The following is a 27,750-nucleotide window of genomic DNA, read 5'->3' on the forward strand; positions in this document are numbered from 1 at the left end:
AAGCCTACAGGTTTCATTTTCCCTTTATAAATAACTAGCTGTACCCGTCCGCTTCGCTGGCCATTTAAAATTAACATTATTATTTCTCACCCCGACAAAGATTCTCATCATTAACGCCCCCGCAACTGGTGTAGGGGGTCCAACACTCATATAAATATTAGCCTATCCATTAAGTACATGCATTTTTTACATGGATACCAAGTTTCAAGTCAATCGGATGCACGGTTCAGTAGTTATAACGGAACATCCGTAAAAACCACTGTAGATTTATATATTAGTATAGATTGATCAGCATGGAAGAATTTGCTAACATCTGCTCCAGCAAGAACAGTACATCGAATCTACCACCGGATCGGAATCGCGACCCTCTGAGAAGATCCGGTGAGAAACTCAGCGGGCTACCTCTATGGACGGCTTATGTCACTCTGATCCATAAATTAGTCGATTTTTAAAACCTTTGGTACATAAAATCTGGTGCTATCCGGATCAAGTCAAGTACCATGATAACAGTATCCTATCTGTTAATGCGGGTTATGAACAATCTTTGTGCAAAATCTCATCCAAATGCGCTAATCTACTTTTTTCGTAATTGACAAACATACAAACGTTCACAGTAAATATATTAATAATATGAAGACAACGAAGATGTGACAGAGAGCTAGATCAGCAGTGGATAACTGGGCTGATGATGACGATGATGATAATGATGTAGATTTAGTAATCGATAGTGATAATAAAGTATTTTACAGATTGATTATTTTTGTTTTTGATCTACAATTCAATAAAAAAAAAATGCTATATATGGTATATATGGTAGGTAATAATGGTAGCTAATGGTCTTGCGACTTCCACAAAGAAACAAAAAAAAATCTTCTCCTTGAAGGCCACTTGATTTGATAAACGTCAAATACAGACCATATGTTACTTCCAACGAATTATTTAAAATCGTAGATATAACTATGTATATGAGAAGTACCAAATTTTACTATTTGAAAATGATTTTATTTTAAGGAATTCTGGAAAACCCTGTAATAGCTAAGTCAAATTATATCACTGATTTAAACTAGCGTGAATCGAACGGTATCATTCTCGAGCTAACCCCAAACAAAACAAAAATGAGACAAAGCTATTTTTTTCATTGTTTTTTTTTGTTTTCATCAACAGAACATTTATAGGGTTGCTACATGCATAGGGTTGTTGAATTATTATAAGGCACCTTCAGAATTGAAGTTACTTAATCCAAAATACTTGTTTTTTCGTAAACGCCATAAAAGTAATTGAAGAATTGTAATTTTTCAGTTTTGATTTTATTACTTTAGTCCTTAAAGCCTTAAGCTTAAGGTATGCGCTTGATTCAAAAATGACGGAAAATGTACCTTATTCTTTTCTAACTAAATTTATTGAATTTCATTTTTAATTTAATTAAAATTAAATTTAAAAAAATCTTGATATTTTTAGGCCACTTCAATTTTAAAGGCGCGATAATTTTACAGTAATACTTCTCATCGATGGTTCGAAAATTTTAGGTCTGTATTTCTAAAATATACAAACAACGTGACTCAATTATTATATTAAACCACACCATGGCTACAATTTGGAATTTAGGAACCAGACCCCGTGCTATAATGGATACTTTCAAATGCATTACTGCTTCGCTACGAAAATAGGCAAGGTAGTATTGCTCACAAGACGCATTTACTACCAGTAATTACGCAAATTATAATGTATCTGTTTTCTATTCCGGATCAATTATTATTCAGAATTGGGTCAGCCGTTTCAGCTTCGACAAACTAACCAATAAACAGATATAACATGTGTCCAGAATATATGTTTGACAATTTTCAGCATAAATAGTTCTGTCTCATGCGAGGTTCGGACGTGGGTTGTTGAGCGACAGGAGGTTTTAGTCAGTTCGACCCCGATATGCCCCGCCCTCCATCCCCAGGGGAGGACTTCCGGCGATTTTCTCCTGACCAAAAAAAAAGGGGTGCCGAATTTGCTATCTATAAAAGACTTACTTTAGGTACATACATTCGGGATGCTTACATGTTAATATCAGAACATGTGTTTGACAGTTTTCAGCAACAATAAAAATAAATTTCGACTATTCGCTATCTAGAAAAGATTTACTTTATATACATTCGGGATTACATTACGTGGTACATTACATGGTAATATCAGAATATGTGTTTGACAATTTCAGACATAGGTACATAAATTTAAAAAATATCCAGGTACCGAATTCGGTATCTATAAAAGACTTACTTTAGATACATTCGGGATGTTTACATGTTAATATCAATATATGTTTGACAATTTTAGGCATAGGTAACCTCAAGCACCGATCATCGTCTTCGTCGAATCCGTCGCTTGCGACGAAGTGCTCGACGAATAAATTAATCCACAGACACAGCCCACTGAGTTTCTCGTCGGATCTTCTCAGTGGGTCGCGTTTTCGATCCGGTGGTAGATTCTGCGAAGCACGGCTTTTGCTAGGGTTCGTGTTAGCAACGTCGTCAGGTTTGAGCCCTGTGAGCTCACCTATTAGTTAAGGTTACGCTGAAATAGCCTCTCAAGGCTATCAGCTTAGGTAGGAAAAAAACCTAAGTTAAATAAATTAAAAAAAATCCGGCTACCGAATTCGGTATCTATAAAAAACTTACTCTATACATTACTTTACATGTTAATATAGTGATAATGTTTTATGCAGATGGTGTGCGTGTGTTCGGTGAGGCATGTGAGGTGGGCGGTGAGGCAGCGGCATGCCGGGCGGCCGCCGGGGGCTGGTGGCCCCGCAGAACACCTTCCTCGAGAACATCATCCGCCGCTCCTCATCGCAGCGTCAGTACACACTCATCATCCCTTTGATAAAACACTAGCTTTTGTCCGCGACTTCGTCCGCGTGGAATAGTTACTTTTTTTTTATAGCTTAGATGAGTGGACGAGCTCACAGCCCACCTGGTGCTAAGTGGTTACTGGAGCCCATAGACATCTACGACGTAAATGCGCCACCCACCTTGAGATATCAGTTTTAAGGTCTCAGTATAGTTACAACGGCTGCCCCGCCATTCAAACCGAAACGCATTACTGCTTCACGGCAGAAATAGGTTTGGTATAACGCTAAATTATACTGAGACCTTAGAACTTATATATCAAGGTGTGTGGCGCATTTGCCTTGTAGATGTCTATGGGCTCCAGTAACCACTTAACACTAGGTTGACTGTGAGCTCGTCCACAAATCTAAGCAATAAAAAAATAAAAAAAATATACCCGCGACTTCATTTACGTAGAAGTAAGTATATTTTTGCATAATAGAATGTTAAGGAGCTATTTGTAGTACCAAAATCATGCTTTTTAGCCGACTTCAAAAGAGGAGGTTATTAGTGCTCCGCTCGTATTGGTTTTAGCGTAATGTTATATAGCCTATAGCCTCCCTCGATAAATGGGCTATCTAACACTGAAAGAACTTCTCAAATCGGACCAGTAGTTCCTGAGATTAGCGCGTTCAAACAAACAAAGTCTTCAGCTTTATAATATTACTATATAGATTTAATTCTTCTTCTTCATCGCTTTCTTCATTACTGAAGGTCGTGTCCTTGAAACTTAACTATGGCCTGTCTCGTGATCTGTTTCCACCTCTTCCATTCCTCAGTTTCTCGTAGAGTAGTTGCGACTGGCAGCCCAGTTAGGGTGGTTATTTGGTCACACCAGCGACTAGGTGATCAGGCGCGTGGTCTCTTTCCTACCACCTTGTCCGTCACAATCACTCATTCTAAGTTATTCGGCTATCGGCGGGCAATGTGACCGTAGTAGGTGAGGATTCTCTGGTAGCAGATTTTTGAAAGCCTGACCAAACATTTAATTACAAATCATGAAATCGAGCGGTGAAAGGTTGTTTGCCTAAGCCACATTTCGCTTAATACACGACATTGTAATTAAAGGTCCCTATTAATTGCTGTTAGCATCAACCCCTTTTAATTGCTGTTAGCATCAACAATTCGATAGTTTTAATTGAACTTCAATTATTTTTACACTATTCAAATAGCTGAAGACGTTTATTTAACATAATATTTTTTTACCAATTTTCAATCTTTCTCCGATCATTGGCCGCATGAAGGGCTTCGTAGAATAGGATGGGATGGGAAAAAAATAACATGTAATGGGATCCCACCCTAAAAATAACATGTTAAAAAAACGTCTTCAGCTGGGATCCCATCCCATCCCATTCCACGAACCCCTTTTAAGCTTTAAATGGCTCTTTTGTAAAGTTTCAAAAATATCTAATCTTAAGCGAAAAGACCTTTCACCCCTCGAAATGTTTCCCGCGACAGTCGGCTTTTAGACGTTTTTGCTACTAGACCTACTAGACGACAAGTGGCCTCTCTCTCTACTTATTAAATCTATTAACACCCTTGAATATAAAGGAACAGTCAGCATCGTCCACAGCAGTGTTTCCCAACCTTTTTTGTACCATGCCCCACTGTAACATTTCTAAACTGTTGATGCGCCCACCCCATACATAATTTTTAACATTAAAAATTTGATTTGTTCACTTAAGAAACATAAATTATAAGTTTTAGGTAGGAATCACTATGGAATTGTTATTAAAATACAGTAAGTAATATTTCAAAATATATATAAAAAATTCAAATTCAATTTCTAAATAATTTTAATACAGATTTTATATATTAATTTTGTGCGATTGACAAACCCTCCCCCCCCCCTTAATTATGAAATTGGCCCCTTGTGGGGTGTGGATGCCACGTTGGGAAACACCGGTCTACAGTGCGCTGGTCATTCGTAGCCTAGCAAAGACCTGTATCACGAGCAGAAACTGGACTCTTCTAAAATAACTGTAGGACGTTCCTGAAAACTTAAACTCAAGAATACAATTACAGTAATTTCATGAATAAATTGATTAGACCCTACTCGGGGGCAGACATTTTTCTCGCCCTGAATTCCTAAGGCGAGCCGGCAGTCGGCCCTTTAAATATTTCGTTTTTATGACTGCATTACGAATGCATGGATCGGTATCCTAATAAAATTCAAGTTTAACTCATCCAAGAGTTGGAGTACGAAAAATATAAATACTCCTTTGATGTTGGCATAGTATTAAAAACGAAATTAAACGGCTATGCCACCGTATGTTCGATGGGGAGTGCTTTGAGGAATTGTTCGAGATGATACCGGCATCTCGTTTTTACCATCGCACCGCCCGCCACCGGAGTAGAGTTCATCCATACTACCTGGAGCCACTGCGATCATCCACAGTGCGTTTCCAGAGGTCTTTTTTGCCACGTACCATCCGGCTATGGAATGAGCTCCCCTCCACGGTGTTTCCCGAGCGCTATGACATGTCCTTCTTCAAACGAGGTTTGTGGAGAGTATTAAGCGGTGGGCAGCGGCTTGGCTCTGCCCCTAGCATTGCTGAAGTCCATGGGCGACGGTAACCACTCACCATTAGGTGAGCCGTATGCTCGTCTGCCTACAAAGGCAATAAAAAAAATACCAACAGCGCTAGAAGATCATAATCATTATGTCGAAGTATTAGTCTCTACCAAACACCGCATGCAGCTTGGTGACTGTAACTCTGACCGAGAAGTATACGTAAAAACCCTACACTCCTCGATGGATCGAACGTGAAAATTCCGATGTTAAAAGTAACGAGTAGCCGGCTAAGTTCTCGTGTCAGGGACGCCATTGAGGCAAAAATTAACACATTCTCATAAAGGAATATTGGTATGTGGTTAGGACGGGACCTGAACCGGGAACACGGTAACACCCACAACAGCAAATTTAGTAAATCTAGATGTTTACGGTTGGAAACGGACAACATTGCAATAATGCTCGAAGGAGTTTCATTACCAAAAACGCGCAAAGAATTCCCTTAAAATCGAATTATCTGACTTATGTAGTCGTCGTGGCCTAAAGTATAAGACGCACTAATTTTTCTAATGAAATACGTACTTATATGTTCACGATTGACTTCCACGGTGAAGGAATAACATCGTGTAATAAAAATCAACCCGCAAATTATGCGTAACTACTGGTGGTAGGACCTCTTGTGAGTCCGCACGGGCAGGTACTATCACCTTGCCTATTTCTGCCGTGAAGCAGTAATCGGTTTCGGTTTGAAGGGTGGGGCAGCCGTTGTAACTATACTTATTAGACCTTATATCTCAAGGTGGGTGGCGTATTTACGTTGTAGATGTCTATGGGCTCCAGTAACCGCTTAACACCAGGTGGGCTATGAGCTCTTCGACCCATCTAAGCAATTAAAAAAAAACGAATGATGCGGCTTTTGAAGCGGTTGCTTATTTACAGCAGACAGCAGCTTCCTGCTGGCGAACGCGCAGATCGTGGACTATCCGATCGTGTACTGCAACGAAACCTTCTGCAAGATGAGCGGCTACAATCGGGCCGAGGTCATGCAAAAGTCCTGCAGGTGACTACCAGATTATCTTCATTGCAATTCCGCTGGTAAACTCTGCGAAACACTGCTCTTGCTAGGGCCAGTATTGACAAACTCTCTCAGAAACCGTGGGGTGCATGGTATCAGTAGTTATAATTTTTTTATGAATATATATGACAAGAAGGATTATTTTGATAATATCCTGAAAAGCACCCCACGTTTTTTTACAATAAAATCATTTTTTTCTTACACTATTTTCAATTCAAATTTATTAAAATTTATTTTCTATTTTTTAGTTGGATTTTCTATAAAAGCGTATTTTTTTAGTTTTTTTAAACTGTTTATTTATGAATATAACGCTTTGATCTTTAAACCTTGTTTCGTTCAGATGCACGTGGATGTACGGCGAGCTAACGGAAAAAGAAGCTATAGAGCGAATCGACCGAGCTCTGGACCACCACCTGGCGGATCAGTTTGAGATACTACTGTACAAGAAGAACAGTAAGTACTACTACTACCTACAAATACATGTACATACTATTATGATTCCTTTTCTCAAAAGATTCCTCTAAATCTTAAGAGTAAATACGAAGCTAATTGTTTTTACCAATTAAATTTAACTGATTTAAAGATAAATTGAACGCTAATTTACTGGTCTTAGGACGTCTTGTGAGTCCGCACCGATAGGTACCACCACCCTACCTATGTCTGCCGTGAAGCAGTAATGCGTTTCGATCTGAAGGCAAGGGCAGGCGCTGTACTGTAAAAATTTAGACCAGAATAGGTTCTATGGGTAAAAAAGTTTTGATGGGGATTGAGAAGGGATGCTTTGTCCCCTTCCCACCTGAAGAGCTTGTAAAGTAGATGAGAGCATTGACATCATTGATCGGTATACTTTTCAAAATGTTTTAATTTTAAGTTGCTCGAGGACTTTTTTGCTCGTGAGACAATAAAATTACTCAGACAATCAACATCTGGATCGTCTTAGTCCTATACCACAAGAGATTGTCTACTTCTACAAGCAATCTCTTTTATAGGTTCTGAAGGTGTGGTTATATAGGTAGGTATACTCAATTATTTTATGTAGCATGTCAAAACAGAACGCACATTTTCTTTGCGGCAAAGATTGGCAAGATGCTACCAACATTAGCGGACTCACAATACGCATTAATACCACTACCAACAATAATGTTTTTTTATCCTTAACTAACACGTCTTTAACGAAATCCTAAATAAAACAGCCTTCGATTTGTTTGAGCAAGCGAAGTAAAATACATAAAATAAATAAAATACATGTAAATACATACAGTATTCATCATTAAGTTCAGTTGGAATAGTAATTTATCGATTGTTAGGATTAAGAGCCGCCCACACAAGGCTAATGGAACTAAACAGTCTGTAACCTTAGACGCGCTTGAAGGAGACATATTTTTCTTTCCGTTTGTTAATTACTTATGTTAATTCTACTGTATATATACATTTAGGGGACCTAATATGAAAACTACTCGATAAAATAACGATCACGCTACATAACCTGCTTGGTATGTACCTAGTGATTAGAGATGACAGAGATCTTATCGTTGCCGCCGCTGACTACTCCCTGAATCCTGATCACGCAGGAGCCAGTCATTGTCGATGCCCTAGACACGTCCTTACGGATCCATCAGATCCAATAACTCTTGCATTAGACGCCTTCAGCTCTAACGTTAGGAGCAGGCTTAGGGACCCCGGTAACCGTACTCGTCGAAATCGGCAAAGAGTTCGACGTGCAACCTAACCTAAACATCAGCCCGCTGAGTTTCTCGCCGATTCTTCTCAGCGGGTCGCGATTCCGATCCGGTAGTAAATCCATTCGTGAAGCAACTAGTCATGGTAGCTGTTAGCAAATCCCACCCCTCTTGGCTGAGCCCTTGCTCGCCCACTTTTCTTAGTGAAACTGAAATGGCCTAAGGGTCACCAGTAATCATTCCTTCATAAAAAATATATATAAATAACAGAGACGTGGGCTCGAATTCGCATTTGTATTACGACTGAGCTACCTTTCACATCAAAACAACAGAAATCGGCAAAATTACGGTAGATAACCATCCAGGCAATAGGTCATTGAACCTCAAGCTCCGTCTCTTGTTTTCAGCTTTTATTTTTCATAGTCCGTCTTCATCTGATATATTCTGAGATTGCTGATAACGTAAATAACGCTGGCGATCCGTATACAAATAAATAAATTTTGTTTTAAAAAAATATTATTATGTTTTAGCGTCTCCTTGCCATGTGACTTCTTATTAGTTAAGGCAAACAATGAGATTCCTATAGTTTACTTAATTACTCAATAACTACATTCCAAAGAGATAGACTTGTAAAACTCGGCTCTCGGCGCTCTTGGCGCAAATCGAAAAATGTTTTTAACATAATATACGTCTTCCAAATTCAAAATAATTAAAAAGTTGAAAAAAACAAAAGCTTTTATGTAACAGTATTTATAGCCGGACTAGTTATATGTATGTGCATATATATGTATGTGTGTGTGTATGTGTATATATATATTTATATTTTTATATATATCTTGTCCACCTGATGGTTGTCTGGACGAGAATATTTATTTTTTGTATTTAATGTTTCGCGTTGCTTTTTTTGTGTACAATAAATTCATTATTATTATTCCTTATTTCTCTCTCAATAAAAATAAACGTTTAATTCGAGCTCTCGCATTCTGTCAAAAACACTATTCCCGTGAACAAGTACCGTACACAATAAATCCAATTACAATGGCGTTGTTTCCCGCGAGAGGACACGGCCGGCGCTCGGTCTTTTTTAACGCTGGCAACACGGCGCTAATCAAATACAAACTTTAATAATTGAATTAAGTAATTACACGGACACGACCACAAGAGGAAGATACTTTAAGTTAAAAAAACGCACGTACAATTATAGAGAAAATCGAATTGAACATAACGAAAAATTTTACTAAGCTTAAAACTTAAACAACTCGCGAACTTTAAGTTAGTCAAAAGTCTGAGCTTTTTCTTACATTTATCTTCTTGGATCATAGATCGGTATATAAGCAACTAGCGACCCGCTCTCGCTTCGCTTCGGAGGCTGTCACTTATTCTTGATTTTATTGACTTTTAATTATAATTTGCGTCTGGTGGTAGGACCTCTTGTGAGTCCGCGCGGGTGGGTACCACCGCCCTGCCTATTTCTGACGTGAAGCAGTAATACGTTTCGGTTTGAAGGGTGGGGCAACCGTTGTAACTATACTGAGACCTTAGAACTTATATCTCAAGGTGTGTGGCGCATTTACGTTGTAGATGTCTATGGGCTCCAGTAACCACTTAACACCAGGTGGGCTGTGAGCTCGTCCACCGATCTAAGCAATAAAAAATAAAAAATGTAATATAGGATATTTTATAACGGATTGTTTGTAGTACTACCATTAGGTTCTACCACGTGGCTCTCAAAATACTTTAAAGTACTGACAAAGTATCCCCTATCTATTGCCTAGTCACCTCCGGCTGCTTCTGGAAATTCGTAAGCTACAAAAATACTTTACGCCCTTTCATTTGATACACCATTTCAATTGAAGCCCGCCAACGTATTTTGCAACAGACAGGTGTTGGTAAAAGTTCAATATACTTACTTACCTTGAAAGTTAGCATAATTTTAACTTTTGTATCTGCTAATGACGTAATTTTAAAGGAATTATTGTATTGCTGGATATGAGTCAAAAATGTTTAGAATCTGGTTCATTTCCAATGAATATCCCATTTCCAAACCCATGAATTTAGTGACTCCGGTGGCGGTGCAATTGAGTCAATTTGACTTGACCGCTCCCACAGATCCAGGAGCTTCATTTTTATACTTAAATGCCTTGCAATATTGGCACACCACGTTTATTGGCCCAATAGCAACGGTTTGCCGTGAACTGTGAAATTCTGTTTTTTTTTACATCCTCTTTGAGGATATTTGCAGCACGCTTTCTCAATGTTATGTCAAACGCCGTAAGGTTACATTAGAAAATTTCATATGGTGATTAAGTTTTTATAACTTTCTTAATTTTCTACGAAATTTTCTTATTTTTTTCTTTCTTAAGAACCTTCTCCTGGAAGTAAGAAACACAACAAAAAAAGAATTAGCGCAATCGGTCCTGCTGTTCGCGCGTGATGTCGTGACCAAGGGAAATAGGGATTCATTTATATATATATGTGATAAACGAACGAAAACAATTTTAATTCTGATCATTAGCGCAGTATTAGTCGACCATAATATTGGCAGCATGATACAATTGTAATATTATAATAATACCCGTGTGCTGTAGGAGTCCATTTTGATTAATGCGAACACTCCAGGGCTCAAATCTTGAAGGTAGGATTCGATTATTTCAAATATATACAAATGAATATCTTCCGCGATTACTGTGGAAGAAAAAAACGTACCAGACAGTCCTAATTAACATAAACATTGCAGTCTGATGTTACAGAAATACAAGTCGAAAATAATTTTCCTATGCCACGGACGTCGCTTGAAGGTCGGAAGGGAGGCGCGTGCAGTCCACAATAAAATAGACATTACCCACCCACCACCCCCCACCCTCCTATTCTACAATTACTGTAAAAAGCAACCCGGGTGTGATTCAAAAACCTTGAAACAACTGTGCTTGTTTTAGTTCCACCACTAGGCCAAAGTTCTTTTCACGGACGTAAAGGTACATAATTACAATTATATTTTCAAAGTGGTGGTATTAATTTATATATAGAACGTATGTAGATTATATCTTAATATATTTTATAATTTCTAGTTATTATTTAAAAATCAGCACATTAATTTAATACAAATATTTTGTTAGTAAATTCTTTTAACATTATTCCTTCTCCTCGCGTCGTTTCCTGACTGCTGAGGGTCGTGACCATAATATGTCGACAGGATTTTGCTCCTTGTGATGTCCCGCCAGCGCCTCCGATCATTGGCCGCATGAAGGGCGTCGTGGAATGGAATCTCTAGTGTGGTGCGGATTTGGTCGAACCACTGTCGGACTGCGCCCGCGCGGTCTCTTCCCTCGATCTTCCCTGTCACGAATAGTCTCTCCAAGTACTCGAGTGCGCGGCGAAGGCAGAGTGTGGATAGTCTAGTCTTGATCTGCAGTTGGTCTAAGATAGACAGATTGCTTCTCTTCGCTGTCCAAGGTATCCGGAGCATTCTTCTCCAGCACCACATCTCAAAAGCATCCACGCGTTTGCGATCAGCCGCTTTAAGGGTCCAGGTCTCCGCTCCGTATAGAAAAATGTTCACCCATGTATTAAAATGTATTTGTAAACATTCTCATTTTAAGTATGTTTGTGTCATATTTTATAACAGATATAGATATAGATATAACAGATATAGATATATCTATATCTATTTTTAATGTATTTATTATTTATAACAGATATTTTTGTTCTCTTTTTTTTTTATTATATTTTGTTAAGTCCAATTTTATATCTTAATTCGATTTTGGTATTTGAATTGTTGTGGAATCAATTTATTTTATTACCTTTTAAATTTGTGTACAATTAAATATCGATAAAATTAAACTTCTCTAAAAAAGTCCGAGATTAACATTTAGCTATATTTAGCTACAACCACCAGCCTTACTGTGTTCGTACCGTTGCTAACTAAAATCTAGTCCAAACTTCCATCAATTATTGCTAACTTTTGCTAAAAAACCGTACACATTGTTACAAATTACACGATCGCATTATCTAACATGACGTAAACTCCTTGCTTCCGGCCTTTCGCCGCAGTACATCCAAAAATAACCGTGTACTTTTCAGGGAAAAGGGTCATTAACATTTTCGTTTCCGTAAATAAACGGGACGAACCGCGCTTCCGGTTTCAACAAAACATTTCATTTGCTACGACCATTAAGGTCCGTGTGAAGGCCGGGTAATACGTTAATTTCCAGAACATACGTCCGGATGTGGATATTTTTAGCACAGACTTCCAGGCTACGGATACATCGTGTTAGGGAAATGTTGCGATTTTGCTTGCGAGGTTTCCTGTCTGGGTCGTGTCTTGGCTGATTGGAAACGTGCGTCACGTCCTTTTGCGATTGAGGGTATCCGCGTGCCAGGATTCATGAAGAATCATTACCGATATCTATCTTTCAAAGTGTAATACGCATTTTAACTATACAATTTATAAAGTGCAGATCAGATAGAAAACGGGTGAAACTGGTGTACGCGGGTGCACCGGAGGGACGCCGCCCCGTAGGGAGGCCCAAGTACCGCTGGTCTGAGGCTGTGGAAGGAAATTTACGTGAACTCAAAGTGTCGGACTGGAAAGTTGTTGCGCAGCGCCGGGATGGATGACAAAGCTTATTGTCGGAGGCCAAGACCCACTTCGGGGTCATAGCGCCAGCTCAGTAGTAGTAGATCAAATAGAAAATAGAGCTTAGAGAGAGGCATTAGGATTGCCTGCCAAACCTAAATATCGAAATTGAACCAGGACGAACTTGCTGAAAAGTACAAATGCTTTTAGACCTCAAAAACATCAACGCTTGCTACATATGTCGATATATAAAACTACACTTAATGACTCATTTTTATTGTCATTGTCAAGTCATTTTTATTGAATAGCATCAGTGATCTGGTTGTTAATGATCCTAAATACTGAAGATATTCCCTATGCGTTGGTAAGCAGCGGATTCACTCTGCCCCTGGTATTGCTGGCGTCCATGAGCGACGATAACCTCTTACCATCAGGTGGGCCGAATGCTGATCTGCCTGTACGGGCAATAAAAAAAAGTGTTCCCTCTTGGAAAAATTTATATGACTTTAGTATTAGGATCATAAAGTGGATAATAAGTTATGTCGACGGGAAAATACCGCGTGGTCGAACATCTACACATTGGTCAGAGCTGATCATTCACGGGCACGCCTATAAATGAAGCACTAAAGACTGCCTAAGAGACACGTTGAGAACAGTTTTTTTTTATTGCTTAAATGGGTGGACGAGCTCACAGCCTTTGGGAGGCTTAACGACAAAGGGAATATATTCCACCGAGCGGGTGATATTGCTCGGTAGACCGACGGTCCGAATGTTGTTGTTTGGAACTTCTATATATGCGCTTTATCTTGAAAGTGTCGTAAGCGAGATTCAGGCATCTGTCAATTATCATGCGCTGTATGATGGCTACCCGCCACATCACTCCCCTCCGAGACTGGAGGTCGTGTCATTTTTAGTTAGCGTTGTCCGTGCTGAGATGCAAGCTATGCAAGGGCCAGTGCTGCTCGAAGCCTGCGGTGAGTCGAGGCTGAGCTGAATGCTGCGTGATTGTTGCCAGTGCTGCTCGAAGTCTGCGGTGAGTCGAGACTGAGCTTGAATGTTGCGTGCGTGTCGTGCGTAGTCCATGTGATGCCGAGCTGCCACGCCGGAGATGTGTGACCCCAAGCGTTGATGAACCGGTCGTGGGCTGCGATGAACTGTAGCGGCGTGATGAGGCAGTGAAGTTGCGTGCCGTAAGACCAGGAAGCGCGATGAGTCGGCTGCGATGGTCCTGTTGAGGCTGCGATGCTGGCTTGCTGTGGGACGACTGTTGATGACTTTGTTTTTATCTGCAAGAATGCAGCAATCGTGGTAGCCGAAGTTCTTGATGCGCTGATGATGAAGGCTGCAGTTGTTCCGTCGAAGGTCGCCAGTTTGGGACTTACGACAAAGGGAAGATCTTCCACCAAGCGGATGATAGTGCTCGGTAGACCGACGGTCCAAATGTTGTTTTTCGGAACTTGTATATATGCGCTTTATCTTGAAAGTGTCGTAAGTGAGATTCAGGCATCTGTCAATTATCTTGCGTTGTATGATGGCTACCCGCCACACAGCCCACCTGGTGTTAAGTGGTTACTGGAGCCCATAGACATCTACAACGTAAATGCGCCACCCACCTTGAGATATAAGTTCTAAGGTCTCAGTATAATTACAACAGCTGCCCCACCCTTCAAACCGAAACGCATTACTGCTTCACGGCAGAAATAGGCACGGTGGTGGAACCTATCCGCACGGACTCACAAGAGGTCCTACCATGCGATGAGTGGTTAAAGAACAGTCTTCAAGCAAGACACGGCCTTCAAAAATGCAGATACCGTCTCCGAAATAGAAAGATTTATGGTATACTTATTTATTCTGGCTCCTAAGTGTGATGCAGTTAGGACTATTTGGCCTAAACCAAGACCTAAAACCACTTGTTTCGTTAGGAAATGAAGCGTAACTATAACGGAATTCCGATCTCTATTCAATGTTTATGTAACTTGGTTTACACCCAACGCCCCGTGGCCTCGAATTTAATATGCTTTCGACTTTTATGGAAATACGCTTCTATAGAAGTCCGTCGGCGTTCCAAGCACAATTACTGTTTACTTTTACCTATTTGACATCATATCACTACTTATTTAAGTAAAATAATACTAATCAAACTGATATTCATTTTTATAACATTTTATGAATCAACTAGAATTAAAGAAATCTGATTTACATTAAAGAAATCTGAGTTTTGTAGTAATTTTCGCAAAGACTGAAAAATATTAATAGTTATTTATCTATATATTAATACGTGAAGCAAAAACTTTGTATCCCTTTTTACGAAAATTGCGCGGACGGAGGAGTATGAAATTTTCCACACTTATAGTGAATATAGAGAAGAAGTGCACAATGCTAATATTTTTTTTAAATAATGCATAAAAGATACATTAAATCAATAAAGAAAACATTACATTTGACGCACACACGCATGCATACTATTTATTGTCAAACTTTTGTTCTTGACGTCTGTTGTCAAATTGAGAATAGATTAAATATTGATTGTCTTTGTTAATATTTTTTATAGTGTAGTCTTGGCGAAATTTGTGATTAAGTATAAAATACAATCATAATAGTATACAAACTTACAATTCCAATTAATTATAGTCGAATTTCGACTACTGCGGGACCTCTAGTTAAATTAATTACTTTAGCGTTATTAACGATGAAATATTTTCAGAAATATTAAACGTCACCGATGGATGAACCTCTCGCCCTCATGAATCCGATAGCCACCTTGACCTTGACTCATGAGATCGAAATTATATTCCATAAGTACCCAAAAAATATGCGATTTTCACTTTTGTTTACCAGATGTGTTCCTTCATAGTGGAAGAGGTCAACAAATGTCAAATCCATAATTACATGAAAAATTACCAAGTATCTGTTATAAGCTTGAACCAAGGCATGAATGTATGTAGCTATGAATATATCAGGCGTCAGTATGACTGACTGAAAATATTTTTTATTTTGCTTTAACTGTTTTGAATTTAGATATGTTTGGGACTGGGAAAAGATTAAGTTTTAGGACTCTGTAGCTCGTACTATTCTATTTTCTCACTGGCGAGAATTATATGCGCTGATTGATCAACAAATCACAATTTTATCGTTTTTGCACCGGCACCGTGTTTTAGTTTTTTTTTACACACACTCTTCGCGCCGTTTTTGCAAGCGCAGTTTTTCTTGTAGTGTCAACAGACGGGGTGGATAGGGGATTGAGGAAGGAATAAGAAAAATGAAGTCCCAACACTAACAATAATTTAAATTCACATAATATTTCGGGAGTCTGTGCCATTTATACCAAGATCAGTGAAATCTGCCAACGTTTCCAGGAACACCACTATGGCTGCTCGTTCACGTGGCCCCGATACGGAACGAGAGGGAGCTGGTCGTACTCTTCCTGCTCACCTTCAGAGACATCACTGCCCTGAAGCAACCTATCGATGCAGACGACCCCAAAGGAGGCGAGATTACATATTACTCTATTACACCAAGTCTGGTTCTAAAACCGATGCTAGAATTTCATTTAGAAGCCAAGCCAAGCTTGTACAAATACATTGCGCCTATAATGTCATAATATTTTAAAAGATTACTATGGGGAAATTTAAAAACTGTCTGTTTATCGTCACAAATGGTGACTACTATTAGTTTTAATATGACGATGATAGAACAGAAGAGAAACTCAAGGTGTTTCGAAATAAATCCTGGTGTTCAATTTTATTTGCTTGAATATAGCGGTAGGCAGCGGCTTGGCTCTGCCCCTGGCATTGCTGAAGTCTATGGGCGACGGTAACCACTCACCATCAGGTGGGTCGTGCGCTCGTCTACAAGGGCAATAAAAGAAAAGAATAAAAGCGTTTCAGAAGCGGGATATATTTGTTGAAAAACTCGGCTTTACGCACCCGAAAAGTTTGACCCATGCTTACATACATTTTTGAAGGTACTAATTGCAATAAACAAATATATAATAACGACATTGATGCCAAGTATTTGTGGTATAAAAAAAAAATTGTGGTATAAAAATTCTTATCTACCAGTTGATACACTGTCAGCAAAACAGAATGATAAACAAAAACAATTTAATTCTTATCTACCAGTTGATACACTGTCAGCAAAACAGAATGATAAACAAAAACAATTTAATTCTTTTCTACCAGTTGATACACTGTCAGCAAAACAGAATGATAAACAAAAACAATTTAATTCTTTTCTACCAGTTGATACACTGTCAGCAAAACAGACTGATAAACTAAATCTTGACTGTTTACAGTGCAATTTTCTGCAGGTCTGTCGAAATTCGCGAAGTTAGCCCGCAGCGTTACAAGGTCTAGGTCGGTGCTGGTCTCCGCGCTGCCGGCCCTCAAGGAGCCGCAGCGACAGAGTCACCTGGCGCATGTCAGTACCAACGCACCACATGTAAACACGCACGCTCTTCTTTATTACACTTTACTCTAATGCAAGTACTACGGATCAAACTCGGCCGTCATTCCATTCTGTCCCGAAAGTTCTTTCGAGCAGAATTGTTTTTAGTCGAGTGTGAAACGTATGCCTTGCTCCTTTTAAACTGCATCTATTTAATGGTGCTCCCATTAAATAGATGCAGATTGTAGACGTGTGTGTACCGTAAACTGTTTTGTTTGGATAAGCGATGAAGAAAATCGGCAAAAACAATGTCAGAGAAGCCTCCAATCAAAAGTTTGTAATTATATAGATAATTTAACATGAGGAAGTTGTTAATCAGGTATTCCTTGATGATGTCATGACGTCGCGTCGTGTCATACGTGAAGAGTTTCATTATCACGTAATTTATAAATGAAGAGCCATATGAACATTTTGAGTATGTAGGCATGTACATTAATATGGTAAGGGACATCTAAAACTTCAGATTACGATGCACACAAAGGAGGTTCTTTCGTAATTTACAACGAAACCTAAATAAAATTAACTGGATCACAAACAGTCGATTTTTACGTAGAGATTTTGTCAATCGTCACACGGTGATTATAATACTTTGTAAACTGAGAGAATCTCGCAAACCTATATTATATTCTTGTATATAAGTTACTTCTATGTTTCTTCTTCTTGGAATGCACTTACACGCTGAAACTGTTTTAAATTCACCGTATTTTGACACAATTTCAGAAAGCATAACACTTCAAATAAATCACACCAGCCTCCATCGGGGAACTGCCACACTGTAAATATTATTACTACTACAATCATCTATTATTGTCATCCGAGAGTGTTTTCTTGTAGAAAATTTTGCATCACCAAACAGAATACTAAAACTTATGTCATGCATTTTGAAAGGGATGGGCCCCGCAAGGTAACTTCATTACTCCGCGTTATAATAACTTTTGAATACAAAAATACACGTCAAGTTCCACGGGGTCGGTAAGAGAATAACTTCCTGGTATATTAATATTATAAGACACTCAATCTGGGACTTAAATTATGAGAGATATCCTCGATGTTGTGAAGTTTCGCTTAATGTGTTTGCTGCGAATATTCGAAATAGAAGACTGTATGTTTTAGTTCTTCTCCCTTTCATGTTACATCTGTTGAAAAGCTCTTTGGTTCGAACAGGTGATGTCCTTATCGGGGGACGTTTTGCCGCAATACAGACAAGAAGCACCGAAGACGCCGCCCCATATCCTACTCCACTACTGCGCGTTTAAAGCCATCTGGGACTGGATTATCCTCTGCTTGACCTTCTACACAGCCATCATGGTGCCCTACAACGTGGCCTTCAAGAACAAAACGAGCGAAGACGTGTCCCTCCTTGTGATAGACTCCATTGTGGACGTGGTGTTTTTCATCGATATAGTGCTGAATTTTCACACGACCTTCGTGGGTCCCGGCGGAGAAGTTGTCAGTGATCCAAAGGTTATAAGGAAGAATTACTTCAAGTCGTGGTTCCTCATAGACTTGCTCTCCTGCCTGCCGTATGATGTGTTCAATGCCTTCGATCACGACGAAGATGTAAGTTTTTTCGTAAGCCGTGAGCACACAATTAGATTAGCGTTTCGGTTTAATCTGGCATTACTAGTTTTTTGTTTTAAAATTTCGTTCCTTTCGCTACGTGTACTGTCCAGTTTTTGGTAATGTATGACTAAGGTTTTATTCCGCGTAATTGTAATATTGCGTGAATTACCATCTACTTTAATCTCATGTAAAATTATAATAATTTGTTTGTTTTTTCCTCATTGCGTATAAATGCCCTCGTCTTTTTCATCGAAAGTAGAGACTTTACAGAGTCGTGCAATACTTTTTGGGAAAGGTTTTTGTTACACGATACAATACGAGAAATGACGAACTTTTCATAAGTGCGGGTTTTTCATTCGTATAGTTATACCACATAGTCAACAAGAAGCAACAATAAGCATGGTTTAGTTTCTATTGTGCGCGGCAAGTGGTGCTCCGATCAGATTTGTTAGCAATCGTGAGATTAAGCCGTTATAGTGTTTTAATTGTACCGTTCATGTGAATTAACTTTTGGTTTCTTTCGCTTCTGATACAGGGCATTTTTAATTTTTTATTTTTTTTATTGCTTAGATGGATGGACGAGCTCACAGCCCACCTGATGTTAAATGGTTACCGGAGCCCATAGACATCCACAGCGTAAATGCGCCACCCACCTTGAGATATAAGTTCCAAGGTCTCAGTATAGTTAAAACGGCTGCCGCGCCTTTCAAACCGAAACGCATTACTGCTTCACGGCAGAAATAGGCAGGGTGGTGGTATCTACCCGTGCGGACTCATAAGAGGTCCTACAACTAGTAAACTCACAAGAGGTCCTACCACCAGTAAACTCACAAGAGGTCCTACCCCCAGTAAGCTCACAAGAGGTCCTACCACTAGTAAACTCACAAGAGGTCCTACCACCAGTAAACTCACAAGAGGTCCTACCACCAGTCAAGCAAGATACTCACATAGTTTTTTTTTATGTCAACAGGGAATCGGAAGTCTGTTTAGTGCGCTCAAAGTCGTGAGATTACTCCGGCTGGGTCGTGTAGTTCGTAAGCTAGATCGATACCTTGAGTATGGGGCGGCGATGCTGATCCTTCTGCTCTGCTTCTACATGCTGGTGGCGCACTGGTTGGCCTGCGTCTGGTACAGCATCGGCCGCTCGGACGCCGACTCCGGCCTCCAATACTCATGGTTATGGAAACTGGCCAACGTGACCCAGTCCCCATATTCCTACGTCTGGTCCAACGAGTCTGACGGGCCCGAGCTAGTTAACGGGCCCTCGCGCAAGACCATGTACGTGACGGCGCTGTACTTCACCATGACCTGCATGACCTCCGTGGGCTTCGGCAATGTCGCCGCCGAGACCGATAACGAGAAGATCTTCACCATCTGCATGATGATCGTGGCAGGTGCCGGAACTCTTCTGTTATTAGCCGGAGCACGTGCGCGACTCCCCGGGCAGTCCCCACTGCCACGCTGCACGGTGAGCCGCGCCCATCCCCTCCCAAGTCGTGTTACGTTCTCACCAGTATAGTAACCGGCATTTAAGTTGGCAAGGTTTTGGTGTAGTGAGAGTAATGTCGCGCATAGTGCATATTGCAACAAAAAAATGGTCACTTTTATTGCCCGCATATAATTTAATTTTATTTTATTGAATTTTTTATTTGCCTTAGTTTATTTTTAAGCCTTTGTGTTTAGAAGAAAGTTAAAGAAAAGAGAGGAATTCGCGAAGTGTATTAGGTGTTATAAATAAAATACAATTAAAAGTTAAGAAGTTTATTTACAGAAATATACTTAATATTAAAAATTATGTGTCGCCGTCGTCACTATCATTTTCTAATAGCGCTACCCCTTGGATTAAATTTATGGTAGCACCTGAGTTGGTGGAAGGAGTTGGCTCCTCATCCTCGACATAACGAAGAGTCGCTGTCGTCACTCGGTAAATAATAAAACGCTCAGTGACTGAATCGACCATATGGTCATTGGTATTTGGTCCTGGCATTGCAAACAAATTTAAAACAATAATAACAACTCGTAACAAAAACTCAATATAAACAAAGGGTACCTACAACTTTAGTAGACGCATTTGTAATCGGGAGCGAACGGAACGTGGACGCGGTGCGGGAGGGGAGGGTCGACTGACTCACCAATCGCGCGCTCGGAACGGTGCTACGTCTTTCCCCGCGTCCCGCTTGACAACCAAATAGACCTAAAAAACGACTTCTGCGCATCTAACGCGACTCTTGCCAAGTTACGTGCCGGGGACTATAACTACGCTAGTTATTTTCGCTCTTGTCGCACCGTGTGACGTGTACTTTGCACAAATACAGCGCGACTACAGCATACCTCTTCCTACCCGCATTTTGTTCGTGTCTCTTTTGGTTTTTTAATCCGTATTTTAATATTTTAACTCTTCGATCCGATTCCTCGTTTCCTACCTTCATATGTGCAGGCCCACGAAGCGTTCTGACGCGTCACTTATGTGGTCAAAAATTCATTAAATTCATTACGCACTTTCATGACATCCATCAAGACGAGTGGAGTTGAAAAGATTTTTTTTTCTTATTTGTTAGATGGTTGGACGAGCTCACAGCCCACTAAGTGCTAAGTGGTTACTGGAGCCCATAGACATCTACAGCGAAAATGCGCCACCCACCTTGAGATTAAGTTCTAAGGTCTCGGTATAGTTACGACGGCTGCCCCACCCTTCAAACCGAAACGCATTACTGCTTCACAGTCGAAATAGGCAGGATGGTGGTACCTAGCCATGCGGACTCACAAGAGGTCCTACCACCAGTAAAAAATATCCAAACCCTGCACTACCACCATCGGTCAGTTGCAAGAAATCGTCAGATTTGCTATTGAAAATCTGCTCTTAAAAACTTTTGTCTTGAAAAGTTCCAAATTTTACAGTTGATGGATCGGTTAACGTTTCCAACGCGCCCATAACGTTATGATTGAAAGTAAACATATTCATTGTACGTACAATTTCGATACAAATTTTGTTTATTACTAAATTTAACCAAAATTACTGTTATCGTCGCAACTGTGGCGGTATCGTTCGGTTTTGTCTGTTGGCAGCTCTGCTGTACGCGACTATATTTGGCCACGTCACGACAATCATCCAACAAATGACATCAGCAACGGCGAAGTATCACGACATGCTGAACAACGTTAGAGAGTTCATGAAACTACACGAGGTGCCTAAAGCTTTAAGCGAAAGAGTCATGGACTACGTGGTTTCCACTTGGGCCATGACTAAGGGCATCGACACGGATAAGGTAAGGTTTCGGTCGGAGTAAGGGTTGGCAGTTCAATAAAAAAATATAGTATTTTCATTATCAAATATCGCGAGTCGTAGATATAAAACTATTTTTACGGTTTAATCACTAATTTTTAATTGTCTTTAAATTATTTATGATGTTTACTTATCACGTTTTTTTAAATGCGCTTAAAATCAGAACCGCTTCTCAAGGGAGTCATCGTAAAACTCAAGCCCACTGAGTTTCTCGCCGGATCTTAACAGTGGGTCGCGTTTCCGATCCGGCGGTAGATTCTGCGAGTCACCTACACGTCAAGGAGAAGCTGATATTGCCTCTCAAGGCTATCAGCATAGGTAGGAAAAAAAAGTAAAACTCACAAAACTTTAACAGGTGCTAAATTACTGTCCGAAAGACATGAAGGCCGATATCTGCGTCCACTTGAACCGGAAAGTCTTCAACGAGCACCCGGCGTTCAGACTGGCATCCGACGGCTGTCTGCGAGCCCTCGCGATGCACTTCCAAATGTCGCACTCCGCGCCCGGAGACCTGCTGTACCACACGGGAGAGTCCATAGATTCGTTGTGTTTCATCGTTACCGGCAGTCTAGAAGTAATACAGGACGATGAAGTTGTCGCTATATTGGGTGAGTATGTGGGAATATTTCCGGTCACCGTCCACCGTCTCGAAGGTCTCGAAGAGCGAATTCACCCATAGACACAGCCCACTGAGTTTCTCGCCGGATCTTCTCAGTGGGTCGCGTTTCCTATCCGGTGGTATATTCTGCGAAACACTGCTCTTGCTAGGACCAGTGTTAGCAACACTTCAGGCTTGAGCCCCGTGAGCTCACCTACATGCTAGGGTGAAGCTGAAATAGCCTCTCAAGGCTATCAGCATATATAGGAGAGAAAAAAAAAGGAATATTTTAGTTATATGATCTGAATTTCATTCATACATTCATGATACACAATATGCTTGTGGTAATAGAGCATGTTGTGAGGATATAACTTCTTTATTGTGAACATGACATATCCTCAAGCTGGAAAGTATAACTGCTACGCACCAGAAATGGGCTTGGCTGTGGTATCTACCAGTTTGAGCTTACAAGACGCCATTTAAACAGTAATTACGCCAATTATAATTTTGTAAATAAATAAAATAAAGCATTTGTGTAACATTAATTGCTAATAGAGATAAATTTGTCTGTTAAAGTTTAAATTGATTTTGCAGAGGGTAATATATCATAAGCCTGAATAATCTTATTATATCTCTTTCATTTGTTTTTAAAGATGGCTACCAATCCAAAAAACGTGGTGCTCTATGTAAGTCGCTTTAGGTACCTATCACCTACTATGCTTAATAAGTGGCCAAAAAAATGGAAAAAAAGTAACAATATGGACGGGCCCACTAAGAAAAAGAAAGAGGGGAAGACCATATTATGTTTAGAATCTACTAATTAAAGAAAGTAGCAACTACAAACTGAGTTAAAATTGCTCAATCTAGAGAAGATTGGCTATCCTTGGAGGATGCCTTTACCCGAGGAAGGGTGCAAGTGGGAAATAATACCTAATATTATTCAACAAATATATAGATTATTTAATTAATAGCATAGATCATATTGCGTTAATTTTTGTTTTTATGTCACTTGTATGAAATAAAAGGTTTTTTTTTATTTATTTACTATCTGACCCCGTGAACTTTGTTCCGCTTTAGAGACAATAAATGACCAGACTTTTAATTTTATTTGGATAATTAATGTAAATTAAAAACGTACACATCAACTGATCAACTTCAAAATTCTACTATAATTAACCATAGACTACATTACGTTTAGCCGTCAGTTGCGTTTTCTTATTCCATATCAGTTGCGTTTTGTTATACCACGTTTTATGTCACGTCCCACGGGAACGTGATAAAAAGTGTTCTATGTCTTTCTCCTAGTTCTAAGCTACCTCTCAAACCAGTTCAGCCGTTCTTGAGTTATAAATAGTGTAACTAAAACGACTTTCTTTTAGATATATAGTGTATAATTAATAAAATTATACATATTAATAAAATTATGGAATTAGGTAAAGGAGACGTCTTCGGAGATTCGTTCTGGAAGGACAGTGCCGTCGGTCAGTCGGCCGCGAACGTTAGGGCGCTCACGTACTGCGACCTGCACACCATCAAGCGAGACCGTCTGCTGGAAGTCCTGGACTTTTATCAAGCGTTCGCGAACAGTTTCGCCAGAAATCTAACCCTCACTTATAATTTAAGACATCGACTAATATTTCGCAAGGTATTGGATAATTCAAATTCGTATTAAAACACCATAATGAATTCCTTCCTTCCTTTCCTTCCTTCCTGAATATTATGAACACGCAATTGAACTTTGCTATTTCTCATTAAAGTTCTTAAGAGTCATGGTTTTTTTTATTGCTTAGCAGGGTGGACGGGCTCACAGCCACCTGGTGTTAAGTGGTTACCGGAGCCCATAGACATCTACAACGTAAATGCGCCACTCACCTTGAGATATAAGTTCTAAGGTCTCCAACGGCTACCCCACCCTTCAAGCCGAAACGCATTACTACTTCACAGCAGAAATAGGCGGGGTGGTGGTCTCAGAAGAGGTCCTACCTACACAGTAAAAGGTATTAGGCACAGAGGCTGTTAGAAGCATTTCGTTCATTTATTTATTTAACATTTTAGGTAGCAGACGTCCGTCGCGAGCGAGAGCTAATGGAGAGACGGAAGCGGGAACCTCAACTCGAACAAGCACAAGACCATCTCGTCCGCAAGATATTCTCTCGCTTCCGCCGTGAGAGGAGCGTCGCGGCCGCACCCGCTCCCGCCCCCGCTCGCGCGACCCCCGCCCTCGCCACGACCGCGGCTCAACCCACTGACGCAGAGCGCGGTGAAGCCACACAAGCGACTTCCGCATCGACGACCACAACGACGACGGCCGCTCGTGGGAAGTGGGGGCGGCTGCTGGCGGGCGGGTCGCTGGACGCGCCCTCCGGGGAACCGCCGCGGAGCGCCTTCGCCCGCAGTCTGAGCACCCGTGACCGACCCACGCCGCCCGCCATCACGGAGACCACGACTGCCACTCCTGCGCCCATCTCCACTCTATCCATTAAGGTGACTTATCGAATATCGTTTTATTCTTCAGTTTTAGAAGTCGTCGCGGCTTAACGGATAAGACGTCCGGTGCATTCGTGTTGACCGATGCACCGGTGTTCGAATCCCAAGCGGGTACCAATTATTTCTAATGAAATACGTACTCAACAAATGTTCACGATTGATTTCCACGGTGAAGGAATAACATTGTTTAATAAAAATGAAACCCTCAAAATCATAATTTGCGTAATTACTGGTGGTAGGACCTCTTGTGAGTCCGTGCGGGTAGGTACCACCACCCCGCCTATTTCTGCCGTGAAGCAGTAATGCATTTCGGTTTGAAGGGTGGGGCAGCCGTTGTAACTATACTTGAGACCTTAGAACTTATATCTCAAGGTGGGTGGCGCATTTACCTTGTGGATGTCTATGGGCTCCTGTAACCACTTAACACCAGGTGGGCTGGAAGCTCGTCTACCCATCTAAGCAATAACAAAAAAAATTAGTTACGTAGCCAACAGTTTCAATGTATGGTCTCGTAAATGCTTATTATAAAATATAGTTACATAGTTTTTACAAGAACAATTACACCTACCTCCAATTTGATACTCTTTGAGTATCTTATATGTCTCAATCATGAAGTTCGCTTGTTTTAACGGTAGTTTTCTCTGCTCTTTAGACCAACCACTGTCTTCATTAGAGGAGTTTATTCATTTGACACCTATGTGGGGCATCTCTTATTATCTTTGTATTTTGTATGATTCGGCGAGAAACTCAGTGGACTGTATCTATGGGTTAAATGGCCGAGCAACACTCAGATGTATTAAGTGTTATTTTCACATTTACCATTACATTAACCTCGTGCGATATACGGCGGCTAATAACCGCCCGCGATCACAAAAACGAAAAAAAAATAGAAAACACAAGATTAAACGGTAAAAGTTATTTTAATTGTGTCTACGTTTCTCAATTGTTAAGGCGTCATTCGCAAAAGGTCGTTCAGCCGGTGCATTGGGCGGGAGCGGAGGCTCGACAAGGCAGGACACTATAGAGGAAGAATTAGAAGAGAAGCGTGCCCCCGCGGCGGCCCCCTCGGCGGCTCCCGCAGCGCCATCCGCTGTGTCGCATGACGCGGCCTTGGCGGAGCTGCGACGCGATGTGCGCAATGAAGTTCAAAGGCTGCAGCAGAAAGTAAGCTTAAAATATCTTATGATCTTTTTGTAATATTGCTATTTTTAAGCTATTGCATAGCTTTTATCGCGGGCTTTGAGCGCGGCGACAGTATCAAGAAATTCCATAACAAAAATAAAACCTAGCACCCCGCACTCCGCCTACCATGTAGCTCGCGTTCAACGTATTCACACGTTGCGCTTGTGTAGTGTTTGTGAAGAAGTGCGCGGCGTGACGTCGCATTGCATGCGCATCATGAAAAGTCTGCCCATCTCTATCTCGCGCGGCTTAGCTTATGAGTGTGAAGGGGACAGTTAATGTTTCGCTTTTGTTAATGTTTATAAATATAGCGCGGTCTTATTTTTTTATTGTTTTAATATTAAATTATTATTGTCTAATTAAAATTGCATAAGTTGATAAAAAATGCTATGCAATACCATTACCGCGGCGGTCCCCGAGTGCCACACGTGTTTTTTTTTTTTTTTATTGCTTAGATGGGTGGACGAGCTCACAGCCCACCTGGTGTTAAATGGTTATTAGAGCCCATAGGCATCTACAACGTAAATGCCGTCACCTACCTTGAGATATAAGTTCTAAAGTCTCAGTATAGTGACAGCGGCTGCCCTACCCTTCAAACCGAAACGCATTACTTTCAAACGAAACGCATTACTGCTTCACGGCAGAAATAGGTAGTGGGTTAATAGGTGGTGGCACCTACCCGTGCGAACTCACAAGAGGTCCTGCCACCAGTAATTACGCAAATTATAATTTTGCGGTTTGATTTTTACTACACGATGTTATTCCTTCACCGCGAAAGTAAATCGTGAACATTTGTTAAATGCGTATTTCATTAGATAAATTGGTACCCGCCTGCGGGATTCGAACACCGGTGCATCGCTACACACGAATGCACCGGACGTCTTATCCTTTAGGCCACGACGACTTGAAAACTTAGCTATGAATTTATTTCTCAGTTGGGTCGCGTCGAAGAGCTGCTAACGATGCTAGCCGCCCGTCTTGGGGCCGACCCCGCGGAGACGGCGGCGGCCGGTGCGGGGGCTGAGCCCGACCCTCCGCGCGCGCCCCCCACCGACCTAGCGGCACTCACTAGGAAACGACGCTCGAAGGTAATTATACGAAGAGGAAATCAATACCGTCTTAGTGTAAGCAGTCACTGGATCCCACGGCCACAATAACAATAATGAAGGAATAAATGATTTATTTTATTGCAGACAACAATAACAAGTCTATATGTGTACATAGCAGTGGCGGATTAAGGGTCCAGAGCGCCCTAGGCAATCACTTTATTGGCGCCCCTGTACCGCCCATAAATGGCCATCATAATACTATAAATTTTAACTAGTTGTTTTTGCAATTACGATGACGTTGTATCATCAAACTAGACTTTAGTAGACCAGGACATTTAGTTCAGGCATTTAGTTCTTAATCGTCGATATGTTTTTTCTTTATTTATTTAAAAATTCTAAGCTCGCGCGCCCCTTGTAACTACAATTC

The 27,750-nt window shown here is 40.6% G+C and overlaps 1 protein-coding gene across 4 annotated transcripts in view; it reads left to right on the forward strand.

Moving 5' to 3' along the window:
- The window catches only part of LOC101735517 (potassium voltage-gated channel protein eag), a 43,418-nt gene that overhangs the window by 12,282 nt on the left and 3,386 nt on the right, over positions 1-27,750 (forward strand). Inside the window, exons 2-14 of one of the 4 annotated variants that reach the window (XM_021349369.3) lie at positions 2,711-2,841; positions 6,328-6,445; positions 6,801-6,913; positions 16,072-16,203; positions 17,025-17,155; positions 18,326-18,721; positions 19,695-20,118; positions 21,791-21,990; positions 22,363-22,615; positions 24,039-24,250; positions 24,661-25,089; positions 26,044-26,256; positions 27,210-27,362. In XM_021349369.3, the coding sequence (XP_021205044.2) occupies positions 2,763-2,841; positions 6,328-6,445; positions 6,801-6,913; positions 16,072-16,203; positions 17,025-17,155; positions 18,326-18,721; positions 19,695-20,118; positions 21,791-21,990; positions 22,363-22,615; positions 24,039-24,250; positions 24,661-25,089; positions 26,044-26,256; positions 27,210-27,362 (2,853 nt within the window). In that variant the 5' untranslated portion in view covers positions 2,711-2,762. Of the gene's footprint in view, positions 1-2,710; positions 2,842-6,324; positions 6,446-6,800; positions 6,914-16,071; positions 16,204-17,024; positions 17,156-18,325; positions 18,722-19,694; positions 20,119-21,790; positions 21,991-22,362; positions 22,616-24,038; positions 24,251-24,660; positions 25,090-26,043; positions 26,257-27,209; positions 27,363-27,750 lie in introns of all 4 variants that reach the window. The other 3 variants (XM_021349367.3, XM_012692217.4, XM_062673749.1) reach the window with 3 other exon arrangements.

The sequence above is a fragment of the Bombyx mori genome, chromosome 18, assembly GCF_030269925.1.
Source record: "Bombyx mori chromosome 18, ASM3026992v2".
In the NCBI taxonomy this organism is placed as follows: Eukaryota; Metazoa; Arthropoda; class Insecta; order Lepidoptera; family Bombycidae; genus Bombyx; species Bombyx mori.